The following is an 18,693-nucleotide window of genomic DNA, read 5'->3' on the forward strand; positions in this document are numbered from 1 at the left end:
TCAAAGTAGATCCACTAGTCCTCCACATCAAGAAGAGCCAGTTGAGGTGGCTCGGGCTTCTGGTCAAGATGCCTCCTGGATGCCTCCCTAGTGAGGTTTTTTGGGTACGTCTAACTGGGAGGAGACCTAAAAGAAGACCCGTGACACACTGGAGGGACTATGTCTCTCGGCTGGCCAGGGAACACTAGGATTACCCCGGAGGAGCTGGCCCAAGTGGCTGGGGATAGGGAAGTCTGGGCCTCACTGCTTAGGCTGCTGTCCCCGGGACCCGACCCCGGAAAAGCGGATGAAGATGGATGGATAGAAATACAAAAGAAAAATGAAAATAATTCCTAATAATAATTTTCAACAAGGAAAATTTACCATTCTCAGTACAACTCATGATCACTGTGTATTTGTGAACATTATACTTGTAGATTGAAATAAATTAAAACAATGCTTTCTAGTCCTGAAATTCGTCTTTAGTCACAGACCAAAAAAGTGTTTTATGATACTGAAACAGTTCATTTACAGTTGATCATATGCAGGTTTTAGGTAAGTAGCTGCATGAAAATAGAACCATTTTTACAGCTTTAGGATGTAGGAAATGGGTTACACAGCAGAAAGCTTCCAGCAGAGCCTTACTCCGTTGACAGACGATGAAACAAATCATGGAGAAGAGCTCAGTTAAAAGAAAAGCCCTTCCCCCGTTCCCCTGTGCCTCTGCATTGGTGACTGTTGACTATATTTTGTTGAGTTGAATCAGCAAATATCAAGTAATCAATCAGTGCTTGTTTCATTTGCATGTTGTAACTCTTATGACTGAAGCTGTTTATGTTATCTGGTGCAGAGAAAGCAGCAAAGAGCAGTGAAATAAAACCCAAGCATTAACATGATCACACACCAGCAAACTGAAACGAATAACTTCATCAAACATCACAGAATTGAGTAAAAAGCTTCACAGCTGGTATCACTGCTGCTTTAGTTTCAGCAAAAGGTCCATTACACGTTTTCATGCTTGCACGAGTTATCTCCAGCTAATCCAGTTTCCTCCTACAAACTAAAAACATGCACGATCGATTCAATAGTAGGTCTAAACTAGAACATTTCTGAAGATAGTTTGGAAGGGATCTGCCAGCTGGGACATACGATTGTAGATTGCAGAAGAAGGGTGTGACATCACCCAGCTGCAGCACTATTAATGAGACAGGAATGTGATCCTAAAGCAAAACCTTTAGAGCATGACATGGCTTCATCAGGTCATGCACTTTCTCCCTATTCATTTCAGGGGGCTCAAGGTTTGCCCCTAGAGGGAGAGTGTCCAAGTGTAATCCTGCCTCTTGCCCTGTGGAGATCAGCACCAACTCCCTCAAACCCTGAACAGTAGGGGTAGAATAAGGAAGGATGTTTGCAACATATAAAACCCATCATTGCAGGCATCAAACTGAACAACAGCTATTTGCAATTTGTCATTTATTAGGCTTCATATGCTGGAGCCCTAAGTAAGGTCACTCCAAATGTTCTGTGACCTTTTGTCTTGTGCAACAGACATGGAGTCCCTCATGTGAGCACTGGTCAAACAATCGCAGAACTCAAACCTGCATGTTCTCCATGTGCTTTGTACCTTCGTTGTGGAAGTCCTCTTTCCGCTGGCCTTTCTCTCGCTTAATGGCCGATCTGCGGTAAACCACGTGTACTCTCCCCTTCACTTCAGCATCCTGTTGTCCCTTCTCAAGGGGTTCGATGAAGAACTCGCCGTTATCAGTCCTGATCAGGCCTGCCTGGATGAAGAGAGCTTTCAATTAGAAATTAATAAGAAACAAATCAATAATTGATCTCAATTAATAACTTTATATCTTGGATGAAAACAAAAATAAACTGAAAAGAATACTTCTATATAAGGACATTTTTGTTGAGGAATAAAAGTTGAGAACAAAAATTGATAGTAAAGAAAATCCAGTCAACAAGAAAGATGGGAGGAATGGACAAAAGAACCAATCAGCAAATAAAACAGGCGGGACTGGATGACAGAAGAACCAATGAGAGTCCGGAGCCAGCTGATGTTTGAACAAGCTACTAAGGTTTGAACAATTTATTTCAAAAAGGAAAAAATGTCAAAAGTTGGGAGAAAAAACAATAAATGAGACGATCTGAACAGTATTTGCTCGGTGACACATTCAGAGTTTCCGAGGTTTTAATAGTGGGTGCGGGTGCGGGCACTAAATCCCTCTCACTTAAAGCAATTTCAGCAGTTTTACTTTTCAAATATTTTGAAATTTTTAGTATCTTTCAGTCGTTTCACGGCTCTGTCACTGTAAGGAAACAAGCTGGAGCTGGCCACGCCCACCCATCCCCGCTCAGGCTGCTATGAGCTGGAAGCTCTGATATCTGGGAGGGGCTCAGAGTAGAGTCAATGCTCCTCCAGCTGCAACTCTCTGCTGCACATGAGAGGTGGTTCTGTTCTACGTTTCCATTTGCGATGTCACAAATGGGGACTTTTTGATACAGCTTGTTTTAGGCACATCACTCCTAAAACTAAACATGGACAGAAAATGGATGGAAAAGGCGTTTCATGTTTGTAGTGTTTATGGAAGCAGGAGAGACCCACATGACAGCACAAACATAAGCAAAGCATGAATTTTGCAGAATCTGTCCTCTTCAGTTATATGTGAGGGTCTCATGAGCTCCAAGTGAAATTTGGCTCAAAATTGCACAAATGTTGCAGAAGTGCTACCACATTACACTATAAAAACCAGATAAAACTAGAAAAAGACATTTGCTCAACTACTTTGAGAATCTTCTTACAACAGTCTCAGTTTCCATGACTCTGAAAGAATGATAAAAGGGAGGCAAACGTGTACTTCATTGGTATTTTTGGGTTTTGAAGCTCATTTTTTTTTATAATATTCCAATTTTAATACATACATTTATTTTTCATGCATAATTATTAATAAAATGGCACCATTGGTTTTGTGCGTTGACTATATTTTAGTAGTAGGAAGTTAGATTTTGATTGTGATTAACACTTTTAGTTTTGTTTAAAAGCATAAATCTCTGTTCAAGGTTATGGGCCGTTTACATGTGCCACCCTTGTTCACATTTGTGCCCCTACCGTGCCACCCAAAAATAAAAACTAGACACGGCCCTGTGTGTGGGCGATAAGGAACTGCTTATGTGTGAGGAGCCAGAGGGGAACTAATTTTAACAAAAAAAATTGTATGTTTTCTTGTAAGTTTGTGTCTCCAACTATAGTCACAGATCAAAGGTTTATGCTTTCTGAACAGATATGAAAGTCTTCTATGTGAGTTTTTCTCAATTAGCTTGGTCATTTCCCTGTTCTGTGATACAAGAATTTCTCACCAAACTACAACAAAAACCTGATCACGATTCATTTATTGTGCTTTTTAGATTTTTGTCAACTTGCTTTTAACTGCTAAATGCACCACCATTTCAGAGGAAGTGGCCAACACTGCTCAGCAGGTGATGAAGCATGAGTGACATAGAAGCATTCTGCTGCAGCTGAAAATGAAAGCAGTGGGAGAATGTACAAATTTCAGGCATAAAAACAAGTTCAGTGATGCTTTTAATGACTAAAACTAAAAAATGAAGAAAGAAGGGCTGCAGATAAATTGTGTTTTTGTATGAAATGAGTCATTAAGAGTGACCTCTGAGTCACGCTACTCTCCAGTCATCATGTGACATTGTTTGTGTGTCATTATTGACTGCAGTTGCTCCATTTGTACACAGGATGTGTTCAGGGACTGCACTGAATCATAAAGAATACTGTTAAAAAGCATCCATGTATGATGGCTTTTACACTGGAGATTATTAAAGGTATAATATGTAATAAAAATGACATCCTGTGGTAAATTGTCGTCGTCGTCGTCGTCGTCGTCTTCCTCCGCTTATCCGGGTCCGGGTCGCGGGGGCAGCATCCCAACTAGGGAGCTCCAGGCCGTCCTCTCCCCGGCCTTGTCCACCAGCTCCTCCGGCAGGACCCCAAGGCGTTCCCGGACCAGATTGGAGATGTAACTTCTCCAACGTGTCCTGGGTCGACCCGGGGGCCTTCTGCCGGCAGGACATGCCCGAAACACTTCCCCGGGGAGGCGTCCAGGAGGCATCCTGACCAGATGCCCAAACCACCTCAACTGGCTCCTTTCGATCCGGAGGAGCAGCGGTTCTACTCCGAGTCCCTCCCGAATGTCCGAGCTCCTCACCCTATCTCTAAGGCTGAGCCCGGCCACCCTACGGAGGAAACTCATTTCGGCCGCTTGTATCCGCGATCTCGTTCTTTCGGTCATTACCCAAAGCTCATGACCATAGGTGAGGATTGGGACGTAGATCGACCGGTAAATCGAGAGCCTGGCTTTCTGGCTCAGCTCCCTCTTCCCCACGACAGATCGGCTCAGCGTCCGCATCACTGCAGACCCCGAACCAATCCGCCTGTCGATCTCCCGATCCCTCCTACCCTCACTCGTGAACAAGACCCCGAGATACTTAAACTCCTCCACTTGAGGTAGGACCTCTCCCCCGACCCGGAGGTGGCAAGCCACCCTTTTCCGGTCGAGAACCATGGTCTCAGATTTGGAGGTGCTGATCCTCATCCCAGCCGCTTCACATTCGGCCGCGAACCTACCCAGCAAGAGCTGAAGGTCAGAGCTGGATGAAGCTAGGAGGACCACATCATCCGCAAAAAGCAGAGACGAGATTCTCCTGCCACCAAACTCGACACACTCCACACCACGGCTGCGTCTAGAAATTCTGTCCATAAAAGTGATGAACTGAACCGGTGACAAAGGGCAGCCCTGGCGGAGTCCAACCCTCACTGGGAACAGGTCCGACTTACTACCGGCTATGCGGACCAAACTCACGCTCCTCTGGTAAAGGGACTGAATGGCCCTTAACAGAAAGCCACCCACCCCATACTCCTGGAGCGTCCCCCACAGGGTGCCCCTGGGGACACGGTCATAAGCCTTCTCCAAATCCACAAAGCACATGTGGATTGGTTGGGCAAACTCCCATGCCCCCTCCATCACCCTTGCAAGGGTATAGAGCTGGTCCACAGTTCCACGGCCAGGACGAAAACCACATTGCTCCTCCTCTATCTGAGATTCAACTATCGATCGGACCCTCCTCTCCAGTACCTTGGCGTAGACCTTTCCAGGGAGGCTGAGGAGTGTGATCCCCCTATAGTTGGAACACACCCTCAGGTCACCCTTCTTAAAGATGGGGACCACCACCCCGGTCTGCCACTCCCTAGGAACTGCCCCCGATGACCACGCAATGTTGTAGAGACGTGTCAACCATGACAGCCCTACAACATCCATAGCCTTGAGATACCCAGGACGAACCTCATCCGCCCCCGGGGCTCCGCCGCTGTGTAGTCGTTTGACTACCTCAGCAACTTCTGCCCCCGAGATCGGACAGTCCATCCCCAGGCCTCCCAGCTCTGGTTCCTCCTCGGAATGCGCATTGGTGGGATTGAGGAGCTCCTCAAAGTATTCCTTCCACCGTCCGACTATAGCCTCAGTTGACGTCAGCAGCTCCCCATCCCCACTGTAAACAGTGTGAGCGAGTTGCTGCCTTCCTCTCCTGAGGCGCCGGACAGTTTGCCAGAACCTCTTTGGAGCCGATCGATAGTCTTTCTCCATGGCCTCACCAAACTCCTCCCACGCCCGAGATTTTGCCTCGGCAACTGCCACTGCTGCACCCCGCTTGGCTATCCGGTACCTGTCTGCTGCCTCCGGAGACCCACAGACCAGCCACGCCCTGTAGGCCTCCTTCTTCAGCCTGACGGCTCCCCGAACCTCTGGTGTCCACCAGCGGGTACGGGGGTTGCCACCACGACTGGCACCGGCCACCTTACGACCACAGCTAGCAACAGCCGCCTCGACAATCGCAGAGTGGAACAAGGCCCACTCGGACTCAATGTCCCCCACTGCTCTCGGGACGTGGTCAAAGCTCTGCCGGAGGTGGGAGTTGAAGACCGTCTTGACAGGTTCTTCTGCCAGGCGTTCCCAGCAGACCCTCACTATGCGTTTGGGTCTGCCAGGTCTACGCGGCATGTTCCCTTGCCATCTGATCCAACTCACCACCAGGTGGTGATCAGTTGACAGCTCCGCCCCTCTCTTCACTCGGGTGTCCAAAACATACGGCCGCAGGTCAGATGATACGACTACAAAATCTATCATCGACCTGTGACCTAGGCTGCCCTGGTACCAAGTGTACCGGTGGGCATCCTTATGTTCGAACATGGTGTTCGTTATGGCCAAACTGCGGCTTGCACAGAAGTCCAATAACAAAACACCGCTCGAGTTCTGATCAGGTGGGCCGTTCCTCCCAATCACACCCCTCCAGGTCAAGCTGTCATTGCCCACGTGAGCATTGAAGTCCCCCAGCAGGACAATGGAGTCCCCTGATGGAGCACTATCTAGCACTCGTCCCAGGGACTCCAAAAAGGGTGGGTACTCTGAACTGATATTTGGCCCATAAGCACAAACAACAGTCAGGACCCGTTCCCCGACCCGAAGGCGCAAGGAAGCTACCCTCTTGTCCCCCGGGGTAAACCCCAACACACAGGCAGAGAGTCTCGGGGCTAACAAAAAGCCAACCCCAGCCCTCCGCCTCTCACCCGGAGCAACTCCAGCAAAGTAGAGTGTCCAACCCCTCTCCAGGTCTCGGGTTCCAGAGCCAATGCAATGTGTCGAGGTGAGTCCGACTATATCTAGCCGGTACCGCTCAACCTCTGCCACAAGCTCCGGCTCCTTCCCCGCCAGCGAGGTGACGTTCCATGTCCCAAAAACTAGTTTTCTTGTCCGGGGATTGGACCGCCAAGGCTCCCGCCTTGGTCTGCCACCCGATTCACATTGCACCGGACCCTTCATGTTCCTCCTGCGGGTGGTGGGTCCACAGTTGGACGAGCCCATGTATCCGGTTCGGGCTGGGCCCGGCCGGGCCCCATGGGCGAAAGCCCGGCCACCAGGCGCTCGCTCACGGGCCCCAACCCCAGGCCTGGCTCCAGGGTGGGACCCCGGTAACCCTCCGGGCCGGGTACTCCGACTCTTCGTTTTCACCGCCATGAAAGATCCTTCGAACCGTTCTTTGTCTCACCCTTCACCTAAGACCAATTTGTCATGGGAGACCCTACCAGGGGCACTAAGTGCCCCAGACAACATAGCTCCTAGGATCATTAGGGCACTCAAACTCCTCCACCACAATAAGGTGACGGTTCAAGGAGAAGGGCTGCAGATAAATTGTGTTTTTGTATGAAATGAGTCATTAAGAGTGACCTCTGAGTCACGCTACTCTCCAGTCATCATGTGACATTGTTTGTGTGTCATTATTGACTGCAGTTGCTCCATTTGTACACAGGATGTGTTCAGGGACTGCACTGAATCATAAAGAATACTGTTAAAAAGCATCCATGTATGATGGCTTTTACACTGGAGATTATTAAAGGTATAATATGTAATAAAAATGACATCCTGTGGTAAATTGTGGTTACTGCAATCACTTTGTCACTCCTGTTTTGTGAGTTTCATGGATGTTGCCAGTTACAGATCAGCACCAGAAGATTCTACATGACAAGCAAAGATGAGTCATACACAGCTGGTAAATAGATAAACAAACTCTAACCAGCGCTAGCTAGTGTTTTATCACGTACAATACAATGTATGTCATCATTTCTGTTTTGTAATTTATATCAGAAGGGTCGTAGTCTATGAACTCTTTCCCAAAGACACATTTCACAAAAAAAAGAAAAAGTAAAAATAAACAAATATAATGAAGAATAAAGAAGTTCTGTGTTTGATCCTGGTAAGAATGGGTTAATCCAGGACACTGTCTCTGTGCACTTGCCTCAGTCATTGGTGAGAAAAAAATTGACCCCGTAATTATCTTTATGATGAAGAGACACCAGTTAGATTTTGGCAAGGGTGTGTGTATTTATAGCTCCAGAAATAAGAAGCAGAAAGTAGAGCTTTGTGGATTTCAAAAAAAAGAAAAAAAGAATTCAAAATAAAATCTTTGTCTGCCGACCAAACTAAGGGGCTGACGTGTGACGGCAGGAGCAAAAGTGGTGAAAGAATCTCCTGAGTCGCTGACCAGGAAATGGAAAGATATGCAAACATCAGCTGTGTTTTATTTTAGCACTGAGTGGAAAGCAAAGTTGGCTAAATGAGAGATTAGAGTTAAAAGGAAAGGTAAGTGGAAATAACATGAAAATGCAAAAACATTTGTCAATGAGACAATTCCAACTGTTTTCCAAGAGCTTTTTATCACATCACAGCAAAGTGACTTCTTATTGGTCCAGGGTTTTTAGTGGAAAAACACAAACAAATGAGGAGCTTTGCTCAAAAATGAGTTGGTATGTTTGAAAGTTTTGCCATGTGTTGTGTACACATCCATGACATAAATGGAAATAAACTGCAAGAGTGTTGAGCCAATGTTGCAGATTTGTCGGCAAGTGTCTCAGTCATGGTTCAAGGTGTCTGTTATGTGCTTTCATTTTATGCATCATGCACATGTCTATCACTTTCTGACTCCAAAAACAGATTTCTGAAGCAACAGGGACACCAGTTACAATAGAAAATATGGTCACACTAAAGTGTTTAGGAAACACAAATTAACCATTAATTAGCTGCCAATTAATATGCGTATTAGTGGACTACTAAGTCTGAATTAATCATTATTAAGCTATTATTCGGTGCTTACTACCAAAGCTGTAATTCTAATATTAACAGGCCATAAATTAAGAGTTTTATCATAATAAACCATTCATAATGGTTTGTTGCTGATTAACACACATACTAATTAGCTCTAATCAATGTGTGGCTTTTAAAGAAGTAATTCAAGGGGAATAGTTAATAACCAAAAATATTATGTTCTGATATTACATAAATAAACACCAAAATCCACATGTTAATAGAGCCTAAACAACAATCAATTAACCACTTGTATGCAAGAATATGTTCCACATTCTAAAGTCAGATTTTGCTCATACCTAATTACCAGTAGTTCTGTATTAATTAACCACTAAAGGCAAGAATATGTTACCCCTGAATTTCTTCTTTAAAAGACACATATTGATTTGATCTAATTAGTATGTGCATTAATCAGCAACAAAACATTATGAAGGACTTATTTTGATAAAACTCAATTTATGGCTTGTTCATGTTGGAATTACGGCATTAGTAATAAGCTCTTAATAAGTACTTAATAATGACTAGTTCAGACTTGGCAGTCCACTAATATGCATATTAATTGGCAGCTAATTTATGGTTAATTTGTGTTCCCTAAACTAAAGTGTTACCGAAAATATTAACAAGTAAATTTTGCTGAATGGTTTTTTTAACAGTTAAAATTGAAACAAGTCATGGGTTAAAGGTGTGGGAAACTTGTTACAAATCAATACATTCGCAGTGGTCTTTAGTAGGAAGAAATGCCTTTCAAGCCGTACTCAGGGCAAAAAAGTCCTGAAAATCTTGGATCTATATGGACAAGTCTGCTGCTGCAGACAGTGACTAACAACACGAAAGGATTTGGAGTCTTTTTCTTGATATTTGGACATCTTGCTTCAGATTGGATAACAACTCTACCACTGACACAGATTGCTTTATAATGTTGATGGTTTATCTCCACAAATAACACAAGCCTGAATGAGTTTTTCTGTGTGGTGGTGTTGCTAATGCTAACATTAGCTTCTAGTAGTCATTCTCTACTCTCTTCTGGACGCTAAACCAACAACATCCTTCCCCGTCAAGATGGATGAGTCCATGATTGTTCAGTGGCAGTAGTTACATTAACATGGGCACAAATAATCTGAATGAATGTCCTATCAGATCAAAAATTCTTCATGTACATCTCATAGCGCCTGATCGGGATGAAGTTCCATTCCGATACAGAGAGGTGGTTTTGTCTGATCATCGTTCTGATTGATGTCCATGTACACACCCATTCAAATTGTTGGAGTAAAATAATGCCCACTGCAACTTCAGTGTGACGTCTTTCTGCCTCTGCAGACGCTCAGGGCAAGTCGAAAACATGGAGGGAGGTAAACAGAAGTTATCTATAGTGTGGAGGAAAAAACGTAAGTCAATGAAAGCTAAAGAATAAGAAAATAAAATGTGAGGTAAAAGACATGCAGACGAGATGGTGTTTGTTTACCATTTTTTTGTGGGTAAGACAACTCTGGGCATGCTCAAATTAATATGACTGAATGCTTGAATGCATGTATACTCACAGCATGATTGGATCATTTCACTTGGTGTACATGTAAACAGAGATTTGGGATTTCAGATTAACCAAGATTCGAATTGGATAGGGGAAATATGGTGCATGGAAACATAGCTAGTGTGACGTAGATCTGTCAGGCTTTTCAAATCTAGAGTTTCACCATCAGTTTTCTATCAGACGCTAATGCAGGAGATAGGTGTAGGAGACTATTTTCATCTTCAGCCTGCACGAAAAACTCAGAGTGACCCATTACAATCAGAAATAATCATTAAAAATGGATTTTCATAACTCCACACTTCAAAGTCTAGCAACTCAAACAGGGAAACTGAAAACAAGGATTTCAGACATTTCCTACTTTATTTAGTCGTCTACAGCCCAGTCAGAAACTGACTTAAACTGTCACGTTTACACCAGAAAGTGAGAAAGTGTTATCACTTGTAGTTTTATTTTTATTTTCTACTGTTTATACATTTTCAAGTGCTTAAAACCCAAATAATTACTTAAAAATCACACCCAGTCAGAATAATTTCACAAAACATTGTTAACTGAAGGTAAAAGGAAAGTGGAGAAACTGAAACAGAATCTGCAGGAAACTTTGACAGGTTTTAACAAAAGGATCCATTAACTGTAGCACTTTGGGTCAACTGCAGGAGCTGCTTATAAATGACCTTCTTCTGCAAGAAGATGCACCCGGGGATACGTACGATTATTGTAACAACTCCAATTGACTCAATATATAAAAGACTAAAACATGTGAAGTTCAGATTGCTCAGTGGGTCAGTAAGACCACAGTATGTCACACCCTGTCCTGTCTCTCCATTTGGTTCAGCCTGTGTCCCTGTTGATTGCTCCCACCTGCCTCTTGTTTCCCAATCACCCAAGCTCCCAGCCCTCCTGTATTTAAACCCCTCCAGTCCTTTGTCTCTTGTTGCTTCATTGTTTTCATGTCCTGCGTGCGTGAATCATTAAAACCCTTTCAGTTGTCCAGTTTGTCTGCCTGCCTGCTTTCTCCCCTGCATTTGGATCCTCACCTCCGCTCCACTCACCAGTGCACCCTGACAGAATGAAGCAACCCCCAGTTGAAGGACCCAGCGGGGAGATTCTCCCGAGGGAGTACCTGCTCCAGTGGCTCGCTCCAAGCCACCACCCGGCTTCTCCAGCTCCAGCTCCGCCTCGCCGCGGACGACGGCGTCAGCGTGCACCCTCGGCCTTCCTCTCAACCCTCCCAGCGCCTGATGAGAGACCAGATCGCGAGACGCGTTCGGATCACTCCAGTTACGTGGGCACCCGTCTGGCTGTGTGCTCCCCCGGCGTTGGTCCACGGCGTGGGGAGAGACGCCGGGCTGCCCCGCAGTCCTGTGTACCGGGATGGAGTTGTGTGCCCGCCGCTGCCCCTGCTCTGCGCAGCAGTTTGGACAAGCCCCCGGCCAGACCTCCGACCCAATCGGCGCCTCCGTCATCTGCTGAGGGAGGAGCATTGGCCGCAGCCCAGCTGACTGAGCTCGTCAGTCTCCAGGCGGAGCTTGGCCGGTTCCGCCAGCTCATCAGCTTCCAGGAATCCCGCCTGGACGCTCTATCCTCCTCATCTCAGGACCAGACGAGCGAGCCCGGTGTTCACCCAGCGGAGCTCGCCGATCTCCGGGCTAAGCTGGCCCAGCTCCATTGGACCCTCAGCCTTAAGGAGCGTCAGCTGGACGGTCTGTCCTCCCTGCTTTCACAGTTCTCAGCACCACCTGCTCTGTCGCAGCCAGCTCCAGCAGTGGCCCCGGTGGACGCTCCGCATCCAGTTCCAGCGGTGGTCCCGGAGGTCGCACCGCATCTGGTCCAGCCTGGCCAGGCAGCTCCTCCTGCAGCAGCTCTGCCTCCAGCCCAGAAACTGATGATACCGGTCCGGAAGCAGGCGGTCCCGGCCCAAAAGCAGAAGGTTCGGGCCCCGAAGCAGACGGTTCCGGTTCCGGCCCAGAAGCCGAAGGTTCGGGCGTCGAAGCAGACGGTTCCGGTTCCGGCCCAGAAGCAGACGGTTCTGACCCCGAAGCAGATGGTTCTGGTTCCGGACCAGAAGTCGACGCCTCCGGACCCGAAGCCGACGCCCCCGGACCTGAAGTCGATGGAAGTCGACGCTCGTTCCTGTCCTGAAGTTGACGCTCGTTCCTGTCCTGAAGTCGACGCTCGTTCCTGTCCTGAAGTCGACGCTCGTTCCTGTCCTGAAGTCGACGCTCGTTCCTGTCCTGAAGTCGACGCTCGTTCCAGTCCAGAAGTCGACGCCCGTTCCTGTCCAGAAGTCGACGCCCGTTCCTGTCCAGAAGTCGACGCCCGTTCCTGTCCAGAAGTCGACGCCCGTTCCTGTCCAGAAGTCGACGCCCGTGCCTGTCCAGAAGTCGACGCCCGTGCCTGTCCAGATGATGTCGCCTCCAATCCTGAAGTTGGCTCGTCTGATGATGTCGCCTCCAATCCTGAAGTTGGCTCGTCTGACGACGTCGCCTCCAATCCTGAAGTTGGCTCGTCTGACGACGTCGCCTCCAATCCTGAAGTTGGCTCGTCTGACGACGTCGCCTCCAATCCTGAAGTTGGCTCGTCTGACGACGTCGCCTCCAATCCTGAAGTTGGCTCGTCTGATGACGTCGCCTCCCAAGTCTGCTCGTCTGACGACGTCGCCTCCCAAGTCTGCTCGTCTGACGACGTCGCCTCCCAAGTCTGCTCGTCTGACGACGTCGCCTCCCAAGTCTGCTCGTCTGACGACGTCGCCTCCCAAGTCTGCTCGTCTGACGACGTCGCCTCCCAAGTCTGCTCGTCTGACGACGTCGCCTCCCAAGTCTGCTCGTCTGACGACGTCGCCTCCCAAGTCTGCTCGTCTGAAGTCGGCTCGTCTGACGACGTCGCCTCCCAAGTCTGCTCGTCTGAAGTCGGCTCGTCTGACGACGTCGCCTCCGAAGTCGGCTCGTCTGAGGATGCTCTCTCCAGTCCAGAGGTCGACGCTCTCTCCAGTCCAGAGGTCGACGCTCTCTCCAGTCCAGAGGTCGACGCTCTCTCCTGTCCAGAGGTCGACGCTCTCTCCTGTCCAGAGGTCGACGCTCTCTCCTGTCCAGAGGTCGACGCTCTCTCCTGTCCAGAGGTCGACGCTCTCTCCTGTCCAGAGGTCGGCGCTCTCTCCTGTCCAGAGGTCGGCGCTCCCTCTAGTCCGACGTCTCCACCGTCTCCAGTGCCAACGGTGGTTCTGGAGGTCATACCGTATCCGGTCCAGCTCTTCTACGAGTCTCCTGTCCAGCCCGTCCAAGGGGCTTTGTCCCCGGCCCAGCCTGCAGAGACTCTGTCCCCGGCCCAGCCTGCAGAGACTCTGTCCCCGGCCCAGCCTGCAGAGACTCTGTCCCCGGCCCAGTCTACAGAGCTCCTCTGCCATAGACGCCGGCCCCCAGGAGCCCGTCGTCGCCTCCTCCTCTGCCCCAGGCGCAGGCCCCCAAGAGCCCGTCGTCGCCTCCTCCTCTGCCCCAGGCGCAGGCCCCCAAGAGCCCGTCGTCGCCTCCTCCTCTGCCCCAGGCGCAGGCCCCCAAGAGCCCGTTGTCGCCTCCTCCTCTGCCCCAGGTGCAGGCCCCCAAGAGCCCGTCGTCGTCATTGCCTCCTCTGCCCTGGGTGCAGGCCCCCGGACTCTGCTGGTCCCTGCCTCCTGATCATCGGGCCCTCTGTTCTTCTCGGCCCTCCATCCGGGTCCCCCTCCTCCGGCCCTGTTCTGTATTCCTGTGGGCTTCTGGAAGCCGCCCTTTGAGGGGGGGGGGGGGGGGGGGGGGGGTACTGTCACACCCTGTCCTGTCTCTCCATTTGGTTCAGCCTGTGTCCCTGTTGATTGCTCCCACCTGCCTCTTGTTTCCCAATCACCCAAGCTCCCAGCCCTCCTGTATTTAAACCCCTCCAGTCCTTTGTCTCTTGTTGCTTCATTGTTTTCATGTCCTGCGTGCGTGAATCATTAAAACCCTTTCAGTTGTCCAGTTTGTCTGCCTGCCTGCTTTCTCCCCTGCATTTGGATCCTCACCTCCGCTCCACTCACCAGTGCACCCTGACACAGTACTTTTATATCAAACTCCACAGGCAACTCCAGACAACCGTCCAACAAACTTTAGCTGTTGTCACAATCCCAAAACACCTGATCTACATAAACAAGCACTCAACAGGCTTCTGCAGAACTCCACATGGTAAGGAGGTGATTGCATCTTTTGATTCAGGTGTGCTGAAGCAGGAAAACTTGTAGAATTGTAGTCCTGTCATATTCCAAATCTGCCTGAATATGCATGAGGGTTAGGGGTGCTTATAGTCATCTGCAAGACCTCCATTCATCATGCCAACAGCAAAAAAATAAATAAAAATAAGACTTGTAATGAAACCAAAGACTCACTAATTTAAGAAGACTGTTTTGGAATGAAATGGTCAGTTAAAAGACTAATTATAAAAAATGAGGTTGTAAAAACTTTTGGAACATGTTTCCTGATTAACAAGAGAAAATTACACCCTAGGGTTGGTGTTCCAGCTGGAATCATTTCACCACATTTCACACTAACTTGACTGGTGAGCTAATTAAAGGTTTGGATACAGTGGAACTACTTAGCATGTGTTAATAAAACATCACCATCACCCGTTTCCAAAAAAATCAGACATTTCCTCTTAGTTTTCTTTTCAGATTTGTGACGAAATGCAAAGCAAGCCTGTATTACTCAATGTGTTGGCCTTAGGATTACTCGAGGGGACGACCGTAGATCTTTTGTCATCTAGATGTGTCACACATATAAACCTGAAGCTCATTGGTGTACTAAATTCCACACATCTGTAAAACATGCTTTGAAGTTACGGTATGTGTTTTTCTGACCAGAAAACTCCCATTGCATGCTGAGTGCAACAAACTAATGCTGCAACAAGAAATTAAAAACAAAATAAAGCGCTATTTCACAAGAGTTTTATGAAAAAGTCAGCATTTGTGAATAATCTCTACAGCTACATGGATGTCTGCAGATAATCTTTTAATATGAGGCTTCAAGAAACAGAGTAGGACGAGCCAAAGTAGACAAGCCAAGAAAAGAACAACACTAAATCCTTCTTATTATGCAAATACCCAAAGTACACTGTAACAAGTGGTATTTTTGTTCCAAAATCTGCCGTCTGCATTCTTTGATGTTTTAAAGGCTGGTACTGAAGAAAATGTTTAAAAGTCACATTGTGCAACTGGTATCAAGCATGGTGGTCCTCTTACATCATCTGCTGAGATAATCTGATGGAGCCATCCTTTAAAACGGAACCGCGGGCTGTACGGGAAATAAAAAAAATGTTGGATTTCATTCCTGTAATTTGTGGCAAAATATTTGGAAACGTGCAATTTGTTTCCAGGCACGAATCTTTGTTGATTCGTTAAAAACAGAGAGTTAAGAGGGTAATTCCACTCTTACATCTGAGGTCAAGGTCTGTTTGAAGTGTACTCCATGAACTCTACTCACAAGATCTCTAATCTCACCTATCTCTCTGAAAGGATAAGCTGTCTGACGCAACATCTATAAGGAACTGACAGTGTCGGGCACACCGGAAATGAGGTTTTTGCAGCAAAAACGGGCGGATCAATAGGCGGAAGACTGGATCAGGGCTCAGTGGCGCTGCAGAGTCGAAAGCTGTGAAATTATTAAATGAGAAAGGTCGTGGGAGAAGGGAGTTACTTCTGGAGCCGTTTTTTCTACTCACACAAAGACACACACGGCTGGGAGTTCAAAGTAACACACTAATAAAAACCATTCATCCATCAAGCACACAGATTAATTCAAGCAGAAGACTGTAAGGAGACAAAGAAAGGACGCACATCGTTTATTATAGTAAATTCATTGTAGCATCTAATGCAGGAGAGTGCTGATTTAAAAAAAATTAACACCAACTCTATGTTATATGAATTTTGATTTGATGAATACTCAATTAATTAGGAAATAATGTTTAGCTTATTTCACACTAATGAAGGTCATCTGTTGAAATCATTCTGTCTGTCTGAAGAAAATTTCAGGAGAGGCTTTGGATTAGGAGACAAAGCCAGCATCCCACTAGGTGGGAACTGTTACCGTCAGTACCAAAGTGTCTCAGAACCATCACAAAGGTTCCCAGTTTCCCTGCATGACTCGCACTCTTTCATACAGCAGCAAAATAAACTTTAAAATTATGTGCAAAACAATTCTTCCCTCAAAATAGTCTCAAACAGGGGTCTCAAGCCGTTCTCCATTTTCTCCAAGACAAAGACGACGTGCAAGCTAATGATGTTGACCCAGATCTGGTCCAGATCTTCATTTAAGTTTTAGGGCCTCGTTCTTTTAGGTCCAAACTTCAGTTGACAGAATTTGCAGTCTTCATATGAGATTTACTTGAGATTTCATGATTTTTGATGATGAATTTGCAAATTGCAACCAGTCAAATAATTCCAGTTCTACTTCTTAAACCAGTCTAAGACTGATGAAGAAAAATGACAAATATTAATGAGGGAATTTGCAAATGTCTAAAAGCATTTGCAAAGTTTCTGAGTTGCCTTGCACCAGCCGCGGGACTTTGCTGACCTGTCATTAGAACTGTGAACACTTTTGCAAAAAAAAAATCAATCTCTTGAAAAAGCTGCAGTCTTTGCTGGAGTTGGAGCAATCGTCTCAAACCTTTCTCTTTTTAGTTTCGGTAAATCTTAACCTGATAGCTTTATGACAGATTGGCAAAGAAATTGCTAACAAAATAAGGGTAAATTACAAATTAGGACATAATCGGGATTCTGGACACTTAATGACTAAATAGCTCCAAGAGCATTTATGCAATAGTCGTGCAAATGTCCTAATTTGTTAGCTGTTACGTCAGATGTCTTCAGTAGCACATGTGCTACATTTACTCCTTAGCATACCAGGTTATTGTAATCCCAGCTAAATGTTTCTGTATCTCATGTCTTTTGTTGGGTTTTGAATTCGTCCCCAAATAGTCACACCCTAGTGAGACACCATCTTGAAAGCAGCCTGGTGTAAAACTCCCTTTATGAGTGCTGGTTTAAACAGACATGATGTAATTTGATTTAAATAAAGATTTGGCTCTCTCACTAATGTTGCTATTTATTTAGCTACTTTACATCTATGTTAGCAGATTTACTGCAACCCTGCAGTATCACTGCAACACTGGACTGGGACCAGTCATTCACAAGTTTTATCCAGACATTTCCATTTACACTGAATGGAAACTTGCAGCTCCTGCAAAAGAGCAAGCTGGCTTTCTGTGACTGTTGCTAGGTGGCTCTACCTCTTTTTGAAGCGATGACTTCAGAAATAGCCCAGTACAGTGCCGCCGTTAAAAGCCACTCATGTTACCGTCACACATGTAACTTAATCAGAATGTCAGCTGGGCTAATTCCCATCACAGGAGCTACGCCAGTATTACCAGAGCCATCACTCACTGCTCAGCAACAATAGAACATGCAGCTGTTGCCATCAGCAGAAGTTTTTATTATTACTATTATCATTATTATTACTAAAGAGATTCTAAGAAAACTATTTCATGCTCAGCGTCACAATATGGGTGAGTTTTATGCCTTGAGCCATTTATGTTGTACCTCCAGGAAAGGGGACTGGTTTACTGAAAGATCATACTGGGAGTCCCCACATCATCATCATCATCATCATCATCATCATCATCATCGTCATCATCATCATCGTCATCATCATCATCATCATCACGTGTATATTAATGCTTATCAGTGTAAAAATGCCTTCATGAGCGTTTCAGGAGCAACTTTAATCATGCATCAGACCCAGTTCTGTGTCTTTTTTTTCTCAATGGGGGAACCCATTGTACTACTTTTGAAGGCATGTGCTGGTGGCATGTCAAAAGGCTTAGCCCGCAGTGCGTGAGGCAGATTGTTACACCTTTTAAAGACAGTCCTTTCATCAGGCATGATCTGTTCTGTGTGTTTTTCCACATCAAGCCTGTCTGTGCAACGTCAAATGCCCCCCACCACCCCTGCATGCACAGACAGGCCCGTGTTTATGTTGGCTTTGATGCAAGGAAACACATGGACAATATTCCTGCGGGTCTTTAAAGGGTACGTCTGCACAAATCACTAACAAAACATCATGATAGGCGTCTGCCTCCACCTCCATACAATAAATGTGATGCTCAGAGAAATCTGAAGTGTTTTAGTAAGTTTCATTTTGTATATCTAAATTGTGTTTTAGCTCTCTGTCCAACAAACTAAGTCAAGCTGTGATATCCTTCATTTCTAACACATTACTATGAATTAGAAATGTCAAAAATGGTGCAAATAGCAGGAAATGCTTAAATGATAAATCAAATAGAGTTTCATATGTTATTGGATACATTATTTATTTGTTGTTTTATTCCAATCTTTTGAAGGATGCTGCAGTAACAGAACTGATTTATTTTTGTCCAATTCTGACAATATTGCTGCTCCTTCCTTTTGTTACAGACTAAATAACTACATGGTTG

The 18,693-nt window shown here is 46.2% G+C and overlaps 1 protein-coding gene across 3 annotated transcripts in view; it reads right to left on the minus strand.

Moving 5' to 3' along the window:
* The window catches only part of LOC107387834 (A disintegrin and metalloproteinase with thrombospondin motifs 14), a 69,187-nt gene that overhangs the window by 44,669 nt on the left and 5,825 nt on the right, over window positions 1-18,693 (minus strand). For all 3 annotated transcript variants that reach the window (XM_070545675.1, XM_015963043.3, XM_015963040.3), the window contains exon 3: window positions 1,604-1,760. In XM_070545675.1, the coding sequence (XP_070401776.1) occupies window positions 1,604-1,760 (157 nt within the window). The remainder of the gene's footprint in view (window positions 1-1,603; window positions 1,761-18,693) is intronic.

The sequence above is a fragment of the Nothobranchius furzeri genome, chromosome 16 (assembly GCF_043380555.1).
Source record: "Nothobranchius furzeri strain GRZ-AD chromosome 16, NfurGRZ-RIMD1, whole genome shotgun sequence".
Classification (NCBI taxonomy): domain Eukaryota; kingdom Metazoa; phylum Chordata; class Actinopteri; order Cyprinodontiformes; family Nothobranchiidae; genus Nothobranchius; species Nothobranchius furzeri.